At 44.2% G+C, this 25498-nt stretch overlaps 1 protein-coding gene across 2 annotated transcripts in view; it reads right to left on the minus strand.

Annotated features, from left to right (window-relative positions):
- The window catches only part of LOC139546675 (semaphorin-5B-like), a 155580-nt gene that overhangs the window by 87045 nt on the left and 43037 nt on the right, over nt 1–25498 (minus strand). For both annotated transcript variants that reach the window (XM_071355326.1, XM_071355325.1), the window contains one exon: nt 2958–3211. In XM_071355326.1, the coding sequence (XP_071211427.1) occupies nt 2958–3156 (199 nt within the window). In that variant the 5' untranslated portion in view covers nt 3157–3211. The remainder of the gene's footprint in view (nt 1–2957; nt 3212–25498) is intronic.

The raw sequence follows: 25498 nt of genomic DNA on the forward strand, positions 1-25498 counted from the left end.
TAAACAGCCAATTCATTTCCAGCAATATTGCCCTTGTCTGTTTGTTGTCGATGCTAATGATAGCCGTCTTGTGGGTAGACAGAAAGACTTTCCCCAAAAACCTTTGCAATTAAGTGTTAACCGTTAAATACAAAGTAGGCTTACCTGACAGAACTATATCATGATTATTTGTATCAATTGGGTTGCCATTGTTTTGCAAACTGTCATGACATTTGCTGCAGCAGTAGGCCTAACAGCAGAAACGTCGCTAGATTGACACATTTCCTCTCTTGTTAAATGTGCAATTAAAGGGGAATTACACACACAAAAAAAAAATCTTTGTTTTTTCCCCCCAGACCTCAAAAACGGTCTTCAATTAAGCATTGACATCGACTCCGAACATCCACATCCGTTGCGTCTATGAATCATTTTTATATTAAGGGTAAAAAACTGAAACAAATCCAAAAACAGGAAAAAACTGAATTTGGGAAAATAAAAATGATAATTCTATGGGGCTGTCATGCCAAAATATTGTTTATTAACCACTATCTTACTAGGTACAGTATATTGACAGAAAACACATCTCTTGTACACCAAGGACCCGGTGAAGAGTTTCAGGGTAGAGGAGAAGAGAATAATGTGCCTATTTGAAAGCTATAAAAAAAATGTCGCTCGCGACATGTTTAATCTTTTTTAAGTAAACCTTTCACGAGCCTCTACCCCGGGTCCGGGATCACCCCCCACCCCCCCCCACACACTGATTAGCATAGCTAGCATAGCTTCACAAGTAGATAGTAGCATCTAAATATCATTAAATCACAAGTCCAAGACACCAGATGAAAGATACAGATCTTGTGAATAAACCCATCATTTCTGTTTTTTAAAATGTTTTACAGGGAAGACACAATATGTAAATCTATTAGCTAACCACGTTAGCAAAAGACACCACTTTTTTTACTCCACCAGTTTTTTACTCCATCAGTAGCTATCACAAATTCGGCCAAATAAAGATATAAATAGCCACTAACCAAGAAAAAACCTCATCAGATGACAGTCTGATAACATATTTATGGTATAGGATAGGTTTTGTTAGAAAAAAGTGCATATTTCAGGTAGAAATCACAGTTTACAATTGCACCGACCATCACAACTCGACTAGAATTACTACAGAGAGCAACGTGTATGACCAATTTACTCATCATAAAACATTTCATAAAAATAGACAAAGCATAGCAATGGAAAGACCCAGATCTTGTGATTTCAGACAATATTTCAGATTTTCTAAGCGTTTTACAGCGAAAACACAATAAATCGATAAGTTAGCATACCACATGTGCAAACGTTACCAGAGCATCGATTCAAGCCAAAGAGAGCTATAACGTAATCATCGCCAAAATATATTAATTTTTTCACTAACCTTCTCAGAATTCTTCCGATGACACTCCTGTAACATCATTTTACAACATACATATAGAGTTTGTTCGAAAATGTGCATATTTAGCCATACAAAACCGTGGTTATACAATGAAAATAGTAGCAAATCAAGCCTCAAAATGTCGGACGTCATCTTTCAGAGTGATCTAGTTTAATCGAAAGCTAATCATATACTTGACTAAAAAATACAGGGTTGACAGGAATCGAAAGACAAATTAGTTCTTAATGCAACCGCTGATTTACATTTCTAAAATTATCCTTACTGTGCAATACAGGGTTCGCCAAGTGAAGCGATAACAAACAAAATGGCGGATTATGCGTTTAAAATATTTTGACAGAACAACGATTTATCATATTAAATATTTCTTACTATGAGGTGATTTTCCATCAGATTCTTGGGCAATGTATCCTTTCTTGGGTCTAATCTTCTTTTGGTCGATAGATGTCCTCTGTCCTTCGAAATGTCCACTAACATCGACCGAGACCCCGAAACGTGCCCAAAGCTTCAAAGTGCACGACAAAGAAATTCCTCAAAATCGCACTAAACGGATATAAATTGCTATAAAACGGTTCAAATTAACTACATTATGATGTTTTTAACAACTATAACGAGTAAAAACATGACCGGAGAAATATTACTGGCTAAACAACCATTTGGAAGGAGGCAAGTCCGATATCCATCTTGCGTAAGACGCGCGAAGGGAAAGAACGGTACTTCCACGTTTTGTTGTTTTATAGTGGCTCTGATTGCGCAATCGACTCCATTCAAAACGTCATGACGTACTGACACCCAGAGGAAGACGTAGGCAGTTTCGGTTTCTCCATAGCATTTACAGGCACCTTAAAACCGACCCCAGATCAGGGGTCAAAATTTCTGAAATCTGACTCCCTGTCAGGAAAAGTGCTGTAGAAGTAGTTCTGTACCACTCAGAGACAAAATTCCAACGGCTATAGAAACTAGAAAGTGTTTTCTATCCAATAATAACAATAATATGCATATTGTACGATCAAGAATTGAGCACGAGGCAGTTTAATTTGGAGACCAAAAAATGCTAATGCGGAACAGCACCCCCTATAGTTGCAAGAAGTTATTAAGTAGCTCTCCTGCTAGAAAAGGTTGGAGACCCCTGCTGTATAGCGTGATATGAGAGATGGCTATAGAGCTTGTCTGTACAAAGGGCTGCTCCTCCCTGTAACCTGTTAGGCTTGGAGTCTGTTCAGTCATTCTCTTCACTGATTTAATCATAATGGGTGTACAGTTTCACACTGATCCCTTTGGCAAAACATTCTTAGGTCAAACAATTTCATTCAAACTTTGGTTCAAGAAGAAGAGCCTTTAGGTCATGAAACTATGCATTATAGAGGTGAAGGGATTGAGAGTGTTATAAATGGGGGATCTAAGACCAATGTGATGTCGAGTAATAAAATGGGTTTAAGTCTACTATAAATAATCAAGTTTGCATACATTCGTTAGAGGAAGGGCCTCGTGAATGGCTCTGTCCAATCAGGAGGGTGTGTACAGTGTACAGTATATTAAGACTTACCTTGGAAGGTGACCACAGGGTGTTCTCTCCGGGTACACTCCGGCCGGGATAGGTACTGGGGGGCGGGCGTGGGTGCGGGTGGGGAGGGCAGCATGGGTTTCTGGGACAGTGCGATTGGGAGGGGCAGCAGAAGCAGGGGGAGGAGCAACAGGCCAGGCACAGACAGGGGGGCAGCGTTCCGTGGCAACGCTGCTGTCATGGTGATGGGGGCGGAGCCTTTCCTCTAACTGCCAAGGTGGGCCTCTGGGATACAACTGTGAGAAAAGAAGGGAAGAAAGAGAGAGAGTTCGAAAAAGAAGATGTGTTGCAAAGAGTCTGTGGTTGCATGATAACACTTCTGGTTCCTGACACATATGTACAATCCCGGAGACTGGGGTTTTTTGTCCATTAAAATAACATCAAATTGATCAGAAATACGGTGTAGACGTTGTTAATGTTGTAAATTACTATTGTAGCTAGAAACTGCAGATTTGTAATGGAATATCTACATAGGCGTACAGCAACCATCACTCCAAGTTTATGATTTTAAAAGGCTAATTGATCATTAGAAAACCCTTTTGCAATTATGTTAGCACAGCTGAAAAATGTTGTTCTGATTAAAGAAGCAATAAAACTGGGCTTCTTTAGACTAGTTGAGTATCTGGAGCATCAGAACTTGTGGGTTTGATTGCAGGCCCAAAATGGACAGAAACAAAGACCTTTCTTCTGAAACTCGTCAGTCTATTCTTGTTCTGAGAAATGAAGGCTATTCCATGTGAGAAATTGCCAAGGAGCTGAAGATCTCGTACAACGCTGTGTACTATTCCCTTCACAGAACAGCGCAAACTGGCCCTAACCAGAATAGAAAGAGGAGTGGGAGGCCCCGGTACACAACTGAGCAAGAGGACAAGTACATTAGAGTGTCTAGTTTGAGAAACAGACGCCTCACAAGTCCTCAACTGGCAGCTTCATTAAATAGTACCCACAAAACACCAGTCTCAATGTCAACTGTGACTCCGGGATGATGGTCTTCTAGGCAGAGTTCCTCTGTCCAGTGTCTGTGTTCTTTTGCCCATCTTAATCTGTTATTTTTATTGGCCAGTCTGAGATAAGGCTTTTTCTTTGAAACTCCGCAACTTTTCTTTGCAGCTTGTATTAGCTAACACAACGTGTCATTGGAACACAGGAGTGATGGTTGCTGATAATGGGCCTATGTCGATATTCCAAAAAAATCTGCCGTTTCCAGCTACAATAGTCATTTACAACATGAACAATGTCTACACTGTATTTCTGATCAATTTGATGTTATTTTAATGGACATAAAATGTGCTTTTCTTTCAAAAACAAGGACATTTCTAAGTGACACCAAACTTTTGAACGGTGGTGTATATGTACATGAAACAAGTGAAAAACAAAGAGACAGGTGAGAGAGTGAGGAGAGAAAATTGCAAACAGAGACACTTAAACACCGAGGAGCCATGTCTGTGAAGTACCTAACCCCTGGCCTCACCATAATCGTTCAAAATACGCAATTAAACCTCAGAAGTTAATTTAACGGCTGATTAAAATCAGAAAATTGAATGAAAGGGTAGTGGATTGTTCAATGGGGTGCAAGTTACCATGAGTTAATGTACCAGAACACTGTGAGCTTCAAATCTATGGCTCATAGAACACAAGAACAACGCTCTCTTCAGCTATTCTCTAGAGAGATCCCTATACTTAAAATAATGTTTTAAACTAATTGTTTTGAGTAGATAACGCACATGAAGAGCTGAAATATCTTGGTCATCATTTCATCCCAACACCTCTCACAGTACTTAAGCTGCCTAGGTATTGCTGCAATCTCAGTTCACATGAGCTCTCATTCTTAAAATGTAATTTATTTAAGATAAAGGCATTAATGTTTTGACCTACTGGCCGAATGTTTTAACTTGAAGATTGATAGTTGCGCCTTTTTGCCTTCATGTAAACTTTACATTTTGGCTGCACTTCGCTGGCTCCAGGTCGGGTTAAGCGCATCGCCTTTCCTTCAGCCACACAGTAAACAACTCAAAAGTTGATTCAACGTACAATTGTAAGGTAACCCGCTGCAATAGGATTGTGAATTTGCTCAACAACATTTTCAGATATAAACATTTTGTTGTGAGTTTGCTCAACAACCTTATTGTACGTCGAATCAAGATATTTCTTTCAGTGTATTTCAGTTCAGCCACTCCAGAATAAACTGTGTTAAGCAGCCTTGAACAGTACCACACAATTCTCCACTTCCTCCTCCGTAGTAAATGTAATTTCCTGCAGACATAATATACAAGGGAATAGAGCCTGGCTGAAACCTGTAGTCCATCATCACCCACCCTTGCGCCTTCTTACAATGTTACCATTGTGGCACGTAATATCAGTAAAGTCGATTAATAACTTACTTCCTGCTCTCACATTCAAAGGGTTAGGTCTTCTTGTAATAGTAGTCCTTTAAATGGAACGATCAATAACACATTATTAGGTTGGTTGAGTTTAAAATGAACCTTATTGCCCACAATCCATTAACCCACTCCCTCTCACTAAAGCTGGTAACTAATTAGGCAAATGCACATGAGCTGCTGGAGTGTTTGTCATTACAATACAGTAACAGTCAACACAACAGGCTCAGGGTAGATGCCAAGGAACACAGAAGTGCCACTAGACATACATCGAAAAGCCCTAAGCATACAGCATTCCGTGCGTTTTCACGGAAAACAGTTTCAAGAAGGGATGGGTTACATTGTGCAATATTCCTCATGTCAACCCTAGCTAGAACATCATTTGCGGTGAAAAGTATGCAGTGAATCTGCGAGAAAGGAAAACACTACTGTTAGATACACTGCTATGTAAAGTATATTCAAACTTAAAAGTAGTCCCTACACTAAAATAGAACTGGTGTTAATTAAAATAGTGCTTGGCTGGTGTAGCGAGAGAAGACCAGGAGGGCCAGCAGCAGCTCTACAACCCACAGAGCAGTGCTGGTCTTGGCACAGACACAGTCAACTAGACCCATGGGTAAACGCTAACAGCAGGTGGAGGTGGGAGTGTGTAGACTAGGCTCCACTGGCACTTTGGGTGGACAGATGTGGTTTCATTAGTCTACATACACACATCATCAAATCACACACACGTACGCACACACTCACACACACACACTGCCTGGCTGGGAGAAGGAGTCAGTCAGTAAATTATCCATGGACTGTGGACAGTGTGCTCATGGCTTAGAGGGGAACTTCCAGGGGTTTTGACTAATGAATGCCCAGACACGTCCCCTGTCAATAGCCCTCTGACAATCGAGCAGAGTGACTACTGTTGGAAGCAGAAGGTACAGTCCTTGAGATACACACACACACGCACACGCACACACACACACACACACACACACACACACACACACACACACACACACACACACACACACACACACACACACACACAGAGGAGGTGGGAGGTCCAGTAGTTGAGATTGCTCTGATTTCATATTGTCTCTCAGCTCACTCACTGACATTGGATGCCATCCTGTAGCTATGGTAACAGTGAATATATTGAACAAGGTCTGAAGTAGATGGGGCCAGGTAGAGTAGAGTGTTTGCACTGAGCCCACAGAGATTGATGATGTATCGTAGGCCATGAAAATACCCTCATAGAAAAAGCATCAAAAGCGAGGGAGGTACATCTTCTAGACCAAAATGCTAAATATGTTTTCCCTACCCACTAAGTGATACCCATATACTGCATATCTATAAGTAAGATGAGAGAGAGTAAAGTCTGATTAACGCCATGAAATGTAAATAGTTGCGTAGCTTGGATGGTGCAATAGCAGGCAAGGGGCCCTAGAGACAGAATAATAGCCTATGAGTAGAGACACTTTATAGCTTGTCTTCATTCCCTTGTTCATGTTCTCTTTCTCTGCTGTGTGGGGGTTGGGGTGGGGTGCATCTTTTGACCCCCCCCCCCTCCCCTCAGTCTTTCAGACCTTTTAAACGCAACAGCCTCACTCAAAATGTTGCCTTTTCACTAAAACTAAAGCAACGGACAGGACGGTAGAGGCGGAGCGGACGAATGGAGGCCATAAAAACTCATTTAAAACACTCTTGTCTTTTAATAATGTCAGAGGGCTTTTATCCCATTCCACAAGGCCGCTGGGCCAGCAGGTGTGTCAGACAGTTTCTCTCTCCCTACCAGCCATAAAGGTTTAGGATGAATCACTGGCTCTCCTCTCCGGCTCCACTCTACTTCGCCATACCGGAGACAGATGATTTAGGGCCCTGAGCGCTCTGCCTGCACCTTCCCTCATCCGGATGGTGATGGGTCTACTCTCTACCCTGTTGCCCAGGGGACTGCTTCTAATTACAACTCAATAGAAAGTCCTTCAACCAAATCTCATCTGAATCAATTAGGACACTGATTAAATTGCTTCCAGCCCATTGAGAAGACAATGTCTGTGTCCCAAATGGCACCCTATTTCCTATGCATGGCACTACTTTTGACCAAAAAATGGGAATAGGGTGCCATTTGGGATGCAACCAATCACTGGTGCTGTTCATAAAAAACAAGGTAGGCTACCTAACCCATATCAGAGAAATAAAGTGTTTCACTGCGAATGAACGGATGTAGCTATTGATGTTGACGCTTCAAGAAAATAACACGAAAAAAACTAATCGAAATTAAATTGGTAATTTCCGTTGGGAAAGTCTCCAAGGAGGACTGGTTCCACTCCAATGGGTTCTTTGATGCATTTGATCTTAAGCTATGTTGATTGGATGTGATTGTTAAGCATCTTATATCAGGATGTATTATTGAGGCCCCATGAGCAGTAAGTGTATGAAAAATGTACCGTTCTCACTAAGCCTTCTGTTGCGCAGATATGTACACACACACACACACACACACACACAAACATACACGCACACACAACCACAAGCTCACACAAACACGCTAACCTCTACATTAGCTTTAGTACCAGTGGAATACCAACACCAGCTCATCAGATCAGAAGATGCTCCCAGGTATCTGATTTGTGGCAGAGGTAAATACAGCACTTGCTTCTCAATTAAACCTACATCATATCACGTTTCTCAATTAAACCTACATCATATCACGTTTCTCAATTAAACCTACATCATATCACGTTTCTCAATTAAACCTACATATCACGTTTCTCAATTAAACCTACATCATATCACGTTTCTCAATTCAACCTACATCATATCACGTTTCTCAATTAATCCTACATAATATCATGTTTCTCAATTAAACCTACACTATCGTTCAAAAGTTTGGGGTCACTTAGAAATGTCCTTATTTTTTTAAAGAAAAGCACATTTTTTGTCCATTAAAATAACATCAAATTGATCAGAAATACGGTGTAGACATTGTTAATGTTGTAAGTGGCACCAAACCTTTGAACGGTAGTGTACATAATTTCCACATTTCTCAAATAAATCTACTTAATATCCACGTTTCTCAATTAAAACCATTTGATTACCCACATAATCAAATGTTTTTTTTAGGAAATAAAATTAGATGCTGCACACTTAATTTCCCACTTGTCATGTTTATTGTTCCCTTAGGGAAATAACTAAGGTAAGCAAACACACACAGCAAGAGCGCAAAGCATCCCAACCTACTGTATAGCACCAAGAGAAATCTAGGAAGTAAGAAGACATATCTACAGCCTACTAACTACTACCACACTATAGCATCTGAAAACTTAAACTCACACTGTCTTTTACCACCTAAACTCATGAATAACTAGTAGGCATGAGGCACCACACTCCCCCTCCACACACACGAACAAACATACTGCTACCATATTCTCATCCCTATTCAGCCTCTCCCTCTCTCCCTCCTCCTCCCCCTTTCTCCCCAAGGGGTTTGGTCCCGTCGGGGGTTACATTGACCATGTCTAATTCTACTCAATAACCTAACCTCACCAATCTTTTTAATGCCTGCTCTGAGATGGCCTATAGGGGTCTGGGCAATGGGCGATGGGGGGGGGGCAATGGGGCCCGTTAAGAGCCAAAGAGGAGGGGAGCAGGAGGAGGGTAATATGTAGGCTACACACTTGGGGAAGACCATAGGAATGTGGGACAAGATGGGGAAGGGCTGATATAAAAGGACCTTTTTGGTAAAAGGGTGATGGGAGGGCCGTAGAAATCTCTTATTGAGTCGCCGTGCTCACGCTTGAGTAGGTCCGTTAAAACAGAATAAATGGATTTCCCAAGGAATGTGCTTGAATGACATCTGACCTCGGGAGTCTCGGACACAGAAAAGAGCATTGGGACTGAACATAGGAATAAACATTCTATTTTTAATTTTATGGGGGTGACGGGGTTGAATCAAATGATATGGAATGTGTATGATATCATACCATCATTACTCAGTGTCGATATCATAACCATATGATAACACATAGAAAAGGCAGTTGGTGCCTCCAGGTGCAGATACAATAATAGAAGGATAACACAGTTATTTGACTGTGATCTATCCAGGCACAAAGGCCCAGACAACAAAAGAATATGATTGTGTGTCTGTCTGCACTTTGCATTCTCCAGAGTGGAGACAGTCCACAGAGTACAAAGTGCATATCTTCGTCTCTGTGTAGTGCTACAGAATGTGTGTCTGTGGGCTGTGTCTTTTTGGGAAGTGAGTACTCATACACAGCAGGCAGTAGAATCTCAGTGAGGGCAATCATCACGTGCTGTCTGTCTACATCAGTGAAAGCACCCAGTGACCTTGCTGCCAATCTGAAAATCCAAGTGTTGAAGAGCCTATTACACTCTTACAGTTTCCCCAGACTGGTGTGGTTACGTATTCTAGCACTGCTTCAGAGTCTGCCTGCATCCCAAATAAAACCCTATTTCTTATAGTGCACTAATTGCCTATGCCTATGGGCCCTGGTCAAAAGTAGTGCACTATATAGGGAATATAGTGCCATTTGGGACACACGCTTTGAGTGAGAACAACTTGCATTACACCACTCAGACTCCAACACACAGACTCCAAAAGAAAAGTCCTGATTGTAATGGCAGATTGCACCCCTTAACGTTGCCTGGTTTATATTGGAACAAAACAACTTGTTACAGCACATCCAGGGGTTTATTATGGTGCATGAAGCACAGTTCAAAGAGTCAAAATAGGCTCCAACAATGAAGAAATTAAATTTTGAATAGGACACAAAGGCTTGAGACGAGAGGGCCACTTATTGAGCTGTTCTAAACGTCCAATCACACTGTCCTCCAATCACACTGTCCTCCAATCACATTCGCACTGTCCTCCAATCACAATCACACTGCCCTCCAATCACAATCACACTGTCCTCCAATCACAATCACACTGTCCTCCAATCACAATCACACTGTCCTCCAAACACAATCACACTGCCCTCCAATCACACTGTCCTCCAATCACACTGCCCTCCAATCACACTGCCCTCCAATCACAATCACACTGTCCTCCAATCACAATCACACTGCCCTCCAATCACACTGTCCTCCAATCACAATCACACTGTCCTCCAATCACAATCACACTGTCCTCCAATCACAATTACACTGCCCTCCAATCACACTGCCCTCTAATCACACTGCCCTCCAATCACACTGCCCTCCAATCACACTGCCCTCCAATCACAATGCCCTCCAATCACACTGCCCTCCAATCACACTGCCCTCTAATCACACTGCCCTCTAATCACATCCCTCCAATCACACTGCCCTCCAATCACACTGCCCTCCAATCACACTGCCCTCCAATCACACTGCCCTGTGAGCAGCTAAAGGGATTTGATATGGCATGTAATGTAGTGATAATTTGAGAACCGTTTGTATCATCAGACTCCAGATAGTACTGCTGTGTGTGTACAGTTTGTGTGTGTGTGTGTGTGTGTGTGGGGGGGGGGGGGGGGGGGGTGTAGTCTAGAGTGATGTATGGTTGGTCAGAAGCAATCTGCTGGCAGAGCCCTGGGAGGGAAAGGGTATCTTCCAATCTTTGGGCCTGTCAGTGTGCATCACGCACACACACGCAGAGACACATACACCCAGACACACAACCACAGAGCTCTCCACCCCAGTCTGATCTGTAATAACACACAGTGTCTGTCCTTCAAAATATCTATTATGACATTAGTTGGCAGACAGTCTCACACCTTTTCTGTTCAGACAGGGTGCGTGCCAAATGGCATCCTATTCCCTACATAGTGCATTATTTTTGACCAGGGCCATTTGGGTGCCATTTGGGACACAGACAGAAGCCACATCAAGTGCATATCTCAAGTTTACCTGATACCTCTTCATTGTGCACAGTCTATGAGCCTTCACTGAGAGAATGTTAACCCTGGGGCTTGTTTTGATTTGTTTGGGAGGTTTGCAGGTAGTGTTTTAAACAAACGGTTAAAACGTTCAAAATGAAATAGTTAAACAAGAGATTATGCTGTACAGGAGATACTGCTGCTAGATACTCTAATTATTTTTTATTTTTTTTAAATACCTTGTTGGAACTTGGAATTGGAAAAGACCCACTCCTTAACCCAACAATTTGCCTTGAACCACTGAGTCCACTGAGAATCACTGAGCCAATCCTTTGATGTGTTCCATATTAACCTCTGACAGTATGAGTCAACATATCATTTCCAAATCTCTAAACACCAATGCAAAGCCTGTAGTATAGAGCATTGTCTTGCATTTGACTTGTCTCCATTGCGTTTGATTACCTCCAAAATTCACCCCATTCTGAGAAAAAAATTGAAAATAGGCTGTGCTACTCTACTTCTATAAAAAAATATTAATGGTATCAAAATAAATTGTGTCATCAATTATTCTGAATAGGCTTCCATCTAGGTCTCTCTCAGTGGTCAGTTTCTTACCTAGGAAACACAAAGAGTACAAGTAACCAGGGGTGACGACCTCTGATTGGCTCCCTCAATAGAGGGGTGTCCATCCCACAAAACCCAGGTTGTTAACAGGGTTGGAGAGGTCAACACTTTTTCTCTCTTTCGTTCGATTGCTTGCTAGATCGCTTTCTCTCTCTCTCTCTCGATTATTTTAGACTCAATGTTCTTTCTGAAAGATAGGTGTGTGTGTGTCTCTGTGTCAGTATGAGTCAGTGGATAATAGTGTGTGTGTGTGTGTGTGCAAGTGTGTGTGTGTGCATTGAATGAAGGTTTTCCTTGCAGTCGTAACTCACTGCCATCCTGTCCACAAACCTCGGTAGAATTTAGAGCGTGAGTGCTGAGACAGGCCCGGGACGAGAACTCATAAAGAACCTCTGTGAGGGCCGAGTCAGCTCTCTCTCTCTATATTGCTCTCTTTCTCTCTCACAGGGATGGACCATTGAAGGACAAATGTTGAAATGTCACCATCCTCACCATAATGGGAGACAGATGTGCCAGGGTTGTATGCCACAGCTGATAAGAACTGATAACAGGAGCGTGTGATGTCAACAGGATGGCTGCGATACTCAGACAAACAGATGTGGGTTGGGGTTACTTTGAATCTGCTTACAGCCTTGGAATTGGTCGATTTGAAAAAAGTCATAGCCTATCAGAGAGGCTGTCTTGCTCACGTACACATGTCCAACCTCCAGAGCCTCTCCTTGGAGCCATGCAATCCACCATACACCACCATAAACCACCATTTCAGCGGATTGTAGTGAATTATCACACCGTTTTACTGGGCTGCATGGCGTTCTATGGGAGTGAAGCGGGAATTATGAGCCAATGATGCAGAGACGGCTCAGCCTAATTAGCTGCTATCTCAAGGACAACAGAAGGAGTGCTGTTCTCATTAACTGGAGCGGACACAAAACAAAACACACACACAGGGGCCGTCAGACACTTTAAATGATGAGCAAATTGATTACAACAGACTTCAAAAGGACAGCTGCATAGATCAAAAGAGAACTCTTGATATGATTAACAAGACTGTGCACACTCCTGAATAGACTCATGAATGCACAGAGAAACAGCTGGATGGATGCATACATACACACACACACGCAGGAACGCACGCGCACATGCACAGACACACACAGACAGACACACCACCCACACATCATTTCCTTACAGCTAGGCTAATAATCAGAGGTATTGATGGCAATACAGTGTGTGTCTGCTGTGGACACTGACCTGATAGACCAGTTGTCCAGGAGGCTGTGGACAGTGACCCGATAGACCAGGGGTCCAGGAGGCTGTGGACAGTGACCCGATAGACCAGGGGTCCAGGAGAATGTGGACAGTGACCCGATAGACCAGAGGTCCAGGAGGCTGTGGACAGTGACCCGATAGACCAGGGGTCCAGGAGGCTGTGGACAGTGACCCGATAGACCAGTGGTCCAGGAGGCTGTGGACAGTGAGCCGATAGACCAGTGGTCCAGGAGGCTGTGGACAGTGACCCGATAGACCAGGGGTCCAGGAGGCTGTGGACAGTGACCCGATAGACCAGTGGTCCAGGAGGCTGTGGACAGTGAGCCGATAGACCAGGGGTCCAGGAGGCTGTGGACAGTGAGCCGATAGACCAGGGGTCCAGGAGGCTGTGGACAGTGAGCCGATAGACCAGGGGTCCAGGAGGCTGTGGACAGTGACCCGATAGACCAGGGGTCCAGGAGGCTGTGGACAGTGACCCGATAGACCAGGGGTCCAGGAGGCTGTGGACAGTGACCCGATAGACCAGGGGTCCAGGAGGCTGTGGACAGTGAGCCGATAGACCAGGGGTCCAGGAGGCTGTGGACAGTGACCCGATAGACCAGGGGTCCAGGAGGCTGTGGACAGTGACCCGATAGACCAGGGGTCCAGGAGGCTGTGGTTGTTAATAATGGTACTGAGCCTCAGTCCTGATCCCATCAGCAGAAGGCGGCCTGGGGGGCAGACAGGGGGGCAATGGAAACACCCTCCATCAGAGAACCTGTCTTGTCTACTAGTACACACACACACACACACACACACACACACACACACACACACACACACACACACACACACACACACACACACACACACACACACACACACACACACACACACACACACACACACACAAACACACACTAATTGAAGTGAACACACACATGCATGCAGACACACACACAGAGAGACAGACAGGCAGACAGGGGGGCAATGAAAAGGCCCTCTGTCAAGATCATGAGTGGCCTACACACACACACACACACACACACACACACACACACACACACACACACACTAATTGAAGTGAACACACACATGCATGCAGACACACACACACAGAGACAGACAGGCAGACAGGGGGGCAATGAAAAGGCCCTCTGTCAAGATCATGAGTGGCCTACCTGGGAGAGGCCTGGCTGAATTCAATCAAGTCTTAGCTACTTGGAGACACACACACGGAACAGAGACACACACACCCACACACTCACTGAATCCCTTTAAGCCTGCAGAGGCTAAGCTTGCACGGCAGTGCAGTTCAGAGTAAGAGGAAAAGCCTTCCATGGGGACCTCAGCATTCAGTCCCTGTTGTAATAGTTTTTAAACTCAGAACAACTGATTGAACTTCTGAGTCACCCAGGAAAGCACTATAAAATGAAGCGAAGCTACGCATTTCGCCATCACCCTATTCAGAGAATCAAATGTAGCTTCAAGGACATGATGGGTCCTGTACTGTATAGTAGAGAAGTAGGCAGTACCGTAGTTGCATGAGAAGAATAGATGCCTCCACTCCAGACACTGAAAGTCAACTTGGCATGTCATCGTCACCAGTTTAAAAAGTCAAATTAGGGATGCATCCCAAATGGCACCCTATTCCCTTTATAGTGCACTACTTTTGAAAAGGGCCCATAGCAGACACATATTTAATGCCAATGTAATCTCACGTGCATATGTTTTATTTCCATCTCCCCTCTTTTCCAGAGCACTCCTCCTAACGCCTCATTATCAATTCAATTATGAATGGTCTCTAAGCATGGATCCCATTATAGAGAGGGTGCACTGGAGTGCACACACACACACACACACACACACACACACACACACACACACACACACACACACACACACACACACACACACACACACACACACACACACACACACACACACACACACACACACAGGTCCAGTGGAGCAGTCCAAACAACATGCTTAATAGGCACCAAGCACATACGGGCTGAGGAGTATGATATGATTGGAAAACAGATCATTGATACTGTACAATGAGTTCCTTGCACATCACGAACTGAGTCCTTATATCAGATACTGTTGTATCTCTAAGGGGAGGATGACACTGGTAGGACTGCATAATCAACAACTCTGAGGTCATGTAATGGTCTCATTGACACAGGCTCTAAGACATTCAGACCTGTCTTTTCTGATTCTGTCCTAATCATCACTCATGCCACTTGGCACTGCAAGACGATGGCAAACACACGCATATTAACCCACTCCAAAAAGGTAATTTGTGTAGTAAAATACACAGCACTTTTTCAACTGGAGGCGAGGACAGGTCACCAGAGATTTACTGTAATGAATTGTGAAAAACATAATTCAAACCCTATTTCACCCTCTCTATTTAAAAGAAAAACAGGGTGCTGGTGTTAAAATGCGCACGCGCACACACACGCACACGCACAGCCGAATGACTATTACATCAGAACTCAATATAAAACCTAGAGCATTCAAATGAAGTTCAGTTGATTTGGTGCTAACTTGTCCGTCCTCTCATTGTCTGTAGAAGCACTAACAGGACCGCATTCTCATGCCACTGAATCAGCCTGGCACATACACACAGACAGACAGACTGACAGGCTCTGATGTCTGTGCATATATGTGCTCTAGCTTTGGCTTCCTGAAACCAAAGAGAGACACACAAACACAACCTCATATTCACACACACACACTGTGCTGCGGCTGCTTGAAACCACAGGAGACGTGGGCAGGCAGCCACGTAGAAGGAGGTGGGAGGAAGCATTTCAATAAAGTGCCACAATTTGGCTTCTCTCTTTGTCAGAACACATTGATCACAGCAGAACAAATGGCAGGCTGATTTAGACCCTGGTGGCAGAGGATGGATGGATGGAGATGGAGGGATGGATGGATGGATGGATGGAGGGATAGAGAGAGAGATGCCGTACCACCCTGTTCCCACTCTACGTCCCCTTTATTAGATTTGGCTGAAGGCATTAATCACTCAGAGCTATTGTGCTGCCCAGGGATCAAACATGCCACATCCCGAGGGAATGAACACAAAACTTATAATAAAACTGGCCCACCTCCCAACGGCTCCAAAGGGCCTGTCTGGAAAGCTTTTGTCTTCCAAAATTAACGTTTTCGAAAACGCATACATTTTGTTGGTGACGGTCGCATAACAATCCATGAAACAATTTCAGTCAAAGTTTCCAGTTCTACTGAGATAAGGAGACGTTCTAAAGGATGAAGAAAGTTAGTGACTTTGAGAAGTACAGTGAGGGAAAAAAGTATTTGATCCCCTGCTGATTTTGTAAGTTTGCCCACTGACAAAGAAATGATCAGTCTATAATTTTAATGGTAGGTTTATTTGAACAGTGAGAGACAGAATAACAACAAAAAAATCCAGAAAAACGCATGTCAAAAACGTTATAAATTGATTTGCATTTTAATGAGGGAAATAAGTATTTGACCCCCTCTCAATCAGAAAGATTTCTGGCTCCCAGGTGTCTTTCATACAGGTAACAAGCTGAGATTAGGAGCACACTCTTAAAGGGAGTGCTCCTAATCTCAGTTTCTTACCTGTATAAAAGACACCTGTCCACAGAAGCAATCAATCAATCAGATTCCAAACTCTCCACCATGGCCAAGACCAAAGAGCTCTCCAAGGATGTCAGGGACAAGATTGTAGATCTACACAAGGCTGGAATGGGCTACAAGACCATTGCCAAGCAGCTTGGTGAGAAGGTGACAACAGTTGGTGCGATTATTCGCAAATGGAAGAAACACAAAAGAACTGTCAAACTCCCTTGGCCTAGGGCTCCATGCAAGATCTCACCTCGTGGAGTTGCAATGATCATGAGAATGGTGAGGAATCAGCCCAGAACTACACAGGAGGATCTTGTCAATGATCTCAAGGCAGCTGGGACCATAGTCACCAAGAAAACAATTGGTAACACACTACGCCGTGAAGGACTGAAATCCTGCAGCGCCCGCAAGGTCCCCCTGCTCAAGAAAGCACATATACATGCCCGTCTGAAGTTTGCCAATGAACATCTGAATGACTCAGAGGACAACTGGGTGAACGTGTTGTGGTCAGATGAGACCAAAATGGAGTTCTTTGGCATCAACTCAACTTGCCGTGTTTGGAGGAGGAGGAATGCTGCCTATGACCCCAAGAAACCATCCCCACCGTCAAACATGGCGGTGGAAACATTATGCTTTGGGGGTGTTTTTCTGCTAAGGGGACAGGACAACTTCACCGCATCAAAGGGACGATGAACGGGGCCATGTACCGTCAAATCTTGGGTGAAAAACTCCTTCCCTCAGCCAGGGTATTGAAAATGGGTCGTGGATGGGTATTCCAGCATGACAATGACCCAAAACACACGGCCAAGGCAACAAAGGAGTGGCTCAAGAAAAAGCACATTAAGGTCCTGGAGTGGCCTAGCCAGTCTCCAGACCTTAATCCCATAGAAAATCTGTGGAGGGAGCTGAAGGTTCGAGTTGCCAAACGTCAGTCTCGAAACCTTAATGACTTGAAGAAGATCTGCAAAGAGGAGTGGGACAAAATCTCTCCTGAGATGTGTGCAAACCTGGTGGCCAACTACAAGAAACATCTGACCTCTGTGATTGCCAACAAGGGTTTTGCCACCAAGTACTAAGTCATGTTTTGCAGAGGGGTCAAATACTTATTTCCCTCATTAAAATGCAAATCAATTTATAAAATTTTTGACATGCGTTTTTCTGGATTTTTTTGTTGATATTCTGTCTCTCACTGTTCAAATAAACCTACCATTAAAATTACAGACTGATAATTTCTTTGTCAGTGGGCAAACGTACAAAATCAGCAGGGGATCAAATACTTTTTTCCCTCACTGTATCTCTGTCTAGTCAGTCTCCACCAGGGGAGCCCAGGACAGGACGGTAGTATCTCTGTCTAGTCAGTCTCCACCAGGGGAGCCCAGGACAGGACGGTAGTATCTCTGTCTAGTCAGTCTCCACCAGGGGAGCCCAGGACAGGACGGTAGTATCTCTGTCTAGTCAGTCTCCACCAGGGGAGCCCAGGACAGGACGGTAGTATCTCTGTCTAGTCAGTCTCCACAAGGGGAGCCCAGGACAGGACGGTAGTATCTCTGTCTAGTCAGTCTCCACCAGGGGAGCCCAGGACAGGACGGTAGTATCTCTGTCTAGTCAGTCTCCACCAGGGGAGCCCAGGACAGGACGGTAGTATCTCTGTCTAGTCAGTCTCCACCAGGGGAGCCCAGGACAGGACGGTAGTGTCTCTCTGTCTGGTCAGTCTCCATCAGGGGAACCCAGGACAGGACAGTAGTATCTCTGTCTGGTCAGTCTCCACCAGGGATGCCCAGGACAGGACGGTAGTGTCTCTCTGTCTGGTCAGTCTCCACAAGGGGAGCCCAGGACAGGACGGTAGTGTCTCTCTGTCTGGTCAGTCTCCACCAGGGGAGCCCAGGATAGGACGGTAGTATCTCGCTGTCTATCCAGTCTCCACCAGGGGAGCCCAGGACAGGACGGTAGTATCTCTGTCTAGTCAGTCTCCACAAGGGGAGCCCAGGACAGGACGGTAGTATCTCGCTGTCTATCCAGTCTCCACCAGGGGAGCCCAGTACAGGACGGTAGTATCTCTGTCTAGTCAGTCTCCACAAGGGGAGCCCAGGACAGGACGGTAGTGTCTCTCTGTCTGGTCAGTCTCCGCCAGGGGAGCCCAGGACAGGACGGTAGTATCTCTGTCTAGTCAGTCTCCACCAGGGGAGCCCAGGACAGGATGGTAATGTCTCTCTGTCTGGTCAGTCTCCACAAGGAGAGCCCAGTACAGGACGGTAGTATCTCTGTCTAGTCAGTGTCCACCAGGGGAGCCCAAGATGGGAAACTAGTCTGGGAAAGATGTACGCCTCTGGACAAGTTTCCTCAGACTCTAAAACCACCTTGAAACGGGACGCCTGCAACAGGTCTGTATGCCAGTGTTGGCCTGGGACATCAATTAATTACCTTCACATGAATTGGTCTGTCTCTAATGTCTTGATTAGGCCGTGGTTATCTGTGGGAGCTGCTTTGTTTTAGAGTTCGATTGGAAGCTCAGTGACTGCACGCACACGCACACACACACACGCACACGCACACGCACACACACACACACACACACACACACAGACACACACACACACACACACACACACACAGACACACAGACACACACACACACACAGACAGACACTCGTACACACACCAAAACCCCATTCCAGGGGGATCTTTAGACTGTAGTTGCACCTGCCACTCAAGGTCCTATTCCTCAATCCCCCTCACCTCCTCTTCCCACTTTCCTTAGATGCTCTGGAGTGTCAGAGAGGGATGGATCGAGCCCCTTGAGGACATCCCCCTTCTCTTCCTCTCTTTCTCACTGTCCATTTATCTCTTTCTGAGTACCATCGCTTCCTTTCATTCCTCTCTTTTAGATCCCCACTCCCTCTCTTCTGAGTGTTCTGAGGGGAAAACTGTTGTCACACACACACACACACACACACACACACACACACACACACACACACACACACACACACACACACACACACACACACACACACACACACACACACACACACACACACACACACACACACACACACACACACACCCAAACACACACCCAAACACACACCCAAACATACACACACACACACACACGCCACCTCTGATCAGGATTACTACCGGATTACAGCAGAACAATGCAATGTGTGCTGAGGAAGGGGAGAGTCAAAACCAAAAATATTTGATATCACAAAGGCTGTATTCAAAAGGATTTGAGAACATTTCCTGTTTAATTTTCAGATGATAAAATGTCTTTGAATTTGCAGACCAACTTTGAACTGTGGTATTCAAACGGCCTAATTCAGACGCCTCTTGCAGAACTGTGTCAGCTGAGAGATTGACTGACAGAAGAATGGGTAGTTAGTCACACCAGAATATACAGTGCATTTGGAAAGTATTCAGACCCCTTGACTTTTCACATTTTGTTACGTTACAGCCTTATCCTAAAATTGATCAAACATATTTTTTTCCTCATCAATCTACACACAATACCCCATAATGACAAAGCAAAAACATCCCCACAGCATGATGCTGCCACTACCATGTTTCACCGTAGGGATGATGCAAGGTTTCCGCCAAAGAGGTCAATCTTGATTTCATCAGACCAGAGAATCTTGTTTCTCATGATCTGAGAGTCCTTTAGGTACCTTTTGGCAAACTCCAAGCAGGCTGTTATGTGCCTTTTACTGAGAAGTGGATTCCCTTAGGCCACTCTACAATACATTTACACTTACAATAAAGGCCTGATTGGTAGAGTGCTGCAAAGATGGTTGTCCTTCTGGAAGGTTCTCCCATCTCCACAGAGGAACTCTGTAGCTCTGCCAGAGTGACCATCAGGTTCTTGGTCACCTCCCTGATCAAGGCCCTCTCCCCCGATTGCTCAGTTTGGCTGGACGGCCATCTCTAGTTAGAGTCTTGGTGGTTCCAAACATCTTCCATTTAAGTATGATGGAAACCACCGTGTTCTTGGGGACCTTCAATGCTGCAGAAATGTTTTGGTACCCTTCCCCAGATCTGTACCTCGACACAATCCTGTCTCGGAGATCTACGGACAATTCCTTCAACCTCATGGCTTGGTTTTTGAACTGACATGCACTGTCAACTGTGGGACCTTGTATAGACAGGTGTGTGCCTTTCCAAATGATGTCCAATCAATTGAATTTACCACAGGTGGATTTCAATTAAGTTGTAGAAACATCAAGGATGGAAACAGGGCCTCCCGGGTGGAGCAGTGGTCTAAGGTACTGCAGCGCAGAATCTCTGTACCACCAGAGATTCTGGGTTCGAGTCCAGGCTCTGTCGCCGCCGGCCGCGACCGGGAGGCCCATGGGGCGGTGTACATACATTGGCCCAGTGTTGTCTGGGTTAGGGAGGGTTTGGCCGGCAGGGATATCCTTGTCTCATCGCGCACTAGCGACTCCTGTGGTGGGCCGGGCGCAGTGCACGGGTTGTGTTTCGGAGGACGCGTGGCTCTCGACCTTTGCCTCTCCCGAGTCCGTACGGGAGTTGCAGCGATGAGACAAGACTGTAACTACCAATTGGGGTAAAAAAGGATGAAAACAGGATGTATCTGAGCTCAATTTGTAGTCGCAAAAAAAATACTTATGTAAATAAGGTATTTCTGTTTTTTTTACTTTTAATACATTTGCAAAAATGTCTAAAAACCTGTTTTCGCTTTGTGTATATTGATGAGGAATTTTTTAGAATAAGGTTGTAACGTAACAAAATGTGGAAAAAGCCAAGGGGTCTGAAAACTTTCCGAATGCACTGTACCATATACCTACCCGGAATAGCTTTTTAAAGACATGTTTGCTTTTTAAACATGTATACTTTCCTGTAATGAACTTATAATTATATATATGTTTTTTTTATTTTTTTTTACCTCAAGCAATAATTTCAGTGCCTTCAGAAAGTATTCATATCGCTTGACTTATTCCACATGTTGTTGTTGCAGCCTGAATTCAAAATGGATAAAACCATTTAAATAATCTCACAGTACCCCATTATGACAAAGTGAAAACATGTTTTTAGAAATGTTAGCAAATTTATTGAACATGAAACACAGAAAAATCTCATTTACATAACTATTCACGTACCTGATTAAATACGTGTTAGAATCACCTTTGGCAGCGATTACAGCCGTGTGTTTTTCTAAGTAAGTCTTTAAGAGCTTTTTCCTCAGGCCACTTCTATCTGATCTCGTGATCTTGGTTCCCTCAGCTTTCCACTCATACAGGGGTGGCAGGGTATGAGGTTTGTGGCATCCCTCTCTGTGACACACACACACAGTCCTGTGGTAGGTAGCTAGCTGACATGCTCTGCGCTGAGGTTAACCACAGACCACTAAGACCTGAATACAGCGGCCAATATCACCTTTCTACCAGGGCTGTCAGAGCCTCTGTTCATGTCGGAGAGAGGGGGGAGGAAGGAGGGATGTGGAGCTGAAATGAAACACTAGGGCATCATCGAACACTACAGCCTGAAACAGTGCATTCTGAATCTGAAATTCACTGAGGCAAAAAATAGGTTTTGTCATTGTCATTACTGTGTATTTGTGTACTGAACATGTTTTTATTAGGCTGCTATTAGGCTAATCAGAGGAAACATCCAATAACACACTTTGTGAATGGATAGACAGGTTGTTTTTATACGGTCCAATCAGCAGTACAAATTGGACATGCATGGGGAGTAGTGAAATTACAAGGCATGACACGTGAGAATGGAACAATGAATTGGCATGTGTAAATGTAACTATACATTTACATATGCACTCAATAAACAGTGTATAAATACATAATGAGCTAGTTTGAGTCTGGTTCCATCATTTAGAACGTTCATTATAGTAGAACGAGCAAGGGGAGGAGGGCATCATTTTAGCAAAGTTATTGATCAACCCAATGCTGCTTCAATACACTAGACAACAACAACAATGTTTCTGCTGGCAAAGCACACAACAATAATTAAATTCATTGTGATATAATTAGAAAAAAACCATCTTGCTTCCTATTTTAATTGCTTTGTGGTCTCACAACACAATTTCCCGTTACGGATGTCTTGATGCATGACCAGGAAATGTGCCAGGAAATGTGGAGATGAAATGAGAACAACACACTGTGATCATTGCCTACATTGTCTCAGCCGCTGTGGAACAACAGCTCAACTTCCGCTGTTGGATTTCAAAAGGCCACACTTCTCTCTCTCTAACTTTTTTAATTGATCACATTCTCTCTCTCTCTCCCTCTCGCTCACTCTCTCTCCTGCTCTACCTCTCTCTCGCTCTCTCCCCCTCTGAAGAGAGAGCTTGTTGTATAACTGAAATTGTAACATAAAATTGTAAAATAAATAACTTCTAAAGACCTTACTAATTCTTTTAAATTCTTTTATTTAATCTTTATTTAACTAGCCAAGTTAATTAAGAACAAATTCTTATTTACAAGGACGTCCTGCCAAGAGGCAAAAGGCTTCTTGCGGGGACAGGGGCTGGGATTTAAAAAAATGTTTTAGGACAAAACACATCACGACCAGAGAGACGCCACAACACTACATAAAGAGAGATCTAAGACAACAACACAGCATGGGAGCAACACATGACAAAACAGCATGGTAGCAACACAACATGACAACAACACGGTAGCAACACAACATTGCAGCACAAAAATGGCACAAACATTGTTAGGCACAGACAATAGCACAAAGGGCAAGAAGGTAGAGACAACAATACATCACATGAAGCAGCCACAAGTGTCAGTAAGTGTCCATGACTGAGTCTTTAAATGTAGAGATGGAGATAAAACTGTTCAATTTGAGTGTTTCTTGCAGCTCGTTCCAGTCGCTAGCTGCAGCGAACTGAAAAGAGGAGCGACCCAGGGCTGTGTGTGCTTTGGGGATCTGTAACAGAATGTGACTGACAGAATGTGTGTTGTACTGTATGTGGAGGATGAGGACTGCTGTAGGTACCTCAGATACGGGGCCTAAGAGGATTTTATAAATAAGCATCAACCAGTGGGTCTTGCGCCTGGTATACAGAGATGGCCAGTTTACAGAGGAGTATAGAGTGCAGTGATGTGTCCTATAAGGAGCATTGGTGGCAAACCTGATGGCCGAATGGTAAGAACATCTGAACATGATTTATAAACTAAGTCTCCAGAATCTAGCCTGTGTAGGAGGGTCATCTGAATACGTGTTAGTTTGGCAGCTGGGTTAAAAGAGGAGCGACTATGATATATTTTTATTTTATTTAACTAGGTAAGTCAGTTAAGAACAAATTCTTATTTTCAATGATGGCCTAAACCGGCCAAACCCGGGCGACGCTATGCCAATTGTGTGCCGCCCTATGGGACTCCCAATCACGGCCGGATGAGATACAGCCTAGATTCAAACCAAGGACTGTAGTGACGCCTCTTGCACTGAGATGCAGTGCCTTAGACCGCTACGCCACTTGGGAGCCCAAAACAGATAGAGGAAACCAACTACAGATTTAAACTTAGCCTGCAGATGTATTATGTGCTGAGAGAAGGACAGTGTATTAACACATAAGTTAGTTGAAATCAAATAATTTAAATACAGTAAGACATTGTTAGTTTGGCAAAAAAAAACATCCATACTATCCATGCTCCCAAGTACTTGTATGAGGTGACTACCTCAAGCTCTAAAACCTCAGCAATAGTAATCGCACCGGTGGAACCACATGACCTTTGTATTGGAGGTGGTCAGAACAAGGTTAAGGGCAGAAAAAGCTTGCTGGATACTAACAAAGCTTTGTTGTAGAGCGTTTAACACCAAATCCGGGGAGGGGCCAGCTGAGTATAAGACTGTATAATATGCATATAAATGGATGAGAGAGCTTCCTACTGCCTGAGATATGTTGTTGATGTAAATTGAGAAGAGCGTGGGCCTAGGATGGAGCCTTGGGGTACTCCTTTGGCGACAGGCAGTGGCTGAGACAGCAGATGTTCTGACTTTACACATTGCAGTCTTTGAGAGAGGGAGTTAGCAAACCAGGCCAAAGACCCCTCAGAGACACCAATACTCCTTAGCCGGCCCACAAGAATGGAATGGTCTACCGTAACAAAAGCTTTGGTCAAGTCAATAAAAATAGCAGCACAACATTGCTTAGAGTCAAGGGCAGTGGTGACATCATTTAGGACCTTTAATGTTGCAGTGACACATCCATAACACATTTTTATAGATGTTTAGTTTTATTGTATTTATTTTTAGCCCATTTTCTCCCCAAATTAGTGATATCCATTTGGTAGTTTCAAACAGACCACCATAGTCCCTGTGCCCAAGAACACGAAGGCAACCTGCCTAAATCACTACAGACTCATAGCACTCACGTCCGTAGCCATGAAGTGCTTTGAAAGGCTGGTAATGGCTCACATCAACACCACTCACTCCAATTTTCATACCGCCCAAACAGATCCAGATGATGCAATCTCTATTGCACTCAACACTGCCCTTTCCCACCTGGACAAAAGGAACACCTATGTGAGAATGCTATTCATTGACTACAGCTCAGCGTTCAACACCATAGTACCCTCAAAGCTCATCACTAAGCTAAGGATCCTGGGACTAAACACATCCCTCTGCAACTGGATCGTGGACTTCCTGACGGGCCACCCCCAGGTGGTGAGGGTAGGTAACAACACATCGGCCACACTGATCCTCAACACTGGAGCCTCTCAGGGGTGCGTGCTCAGTCCCCTCCTGTACTCCCTGTTCACCCACGACTACATGGCCAGGCACGACTCCAAAACCACATCATTAAGTGTGCTGACGACACAAC

Source organism: Salvelinus alpinus, chromosome 20 (genome assembly GCF_045679555.1).
Source record: "Salvelinus alpinus chromosome 20, SLU_Salpinus.1, whole genome shotgun sequence".
Lineage (NCBI taxonomy): Eukaryota > Metazoa > Chordata > Actinopteri > Salmoniformes > Salmonidae > Salvelinus > Salvelinus alpinus.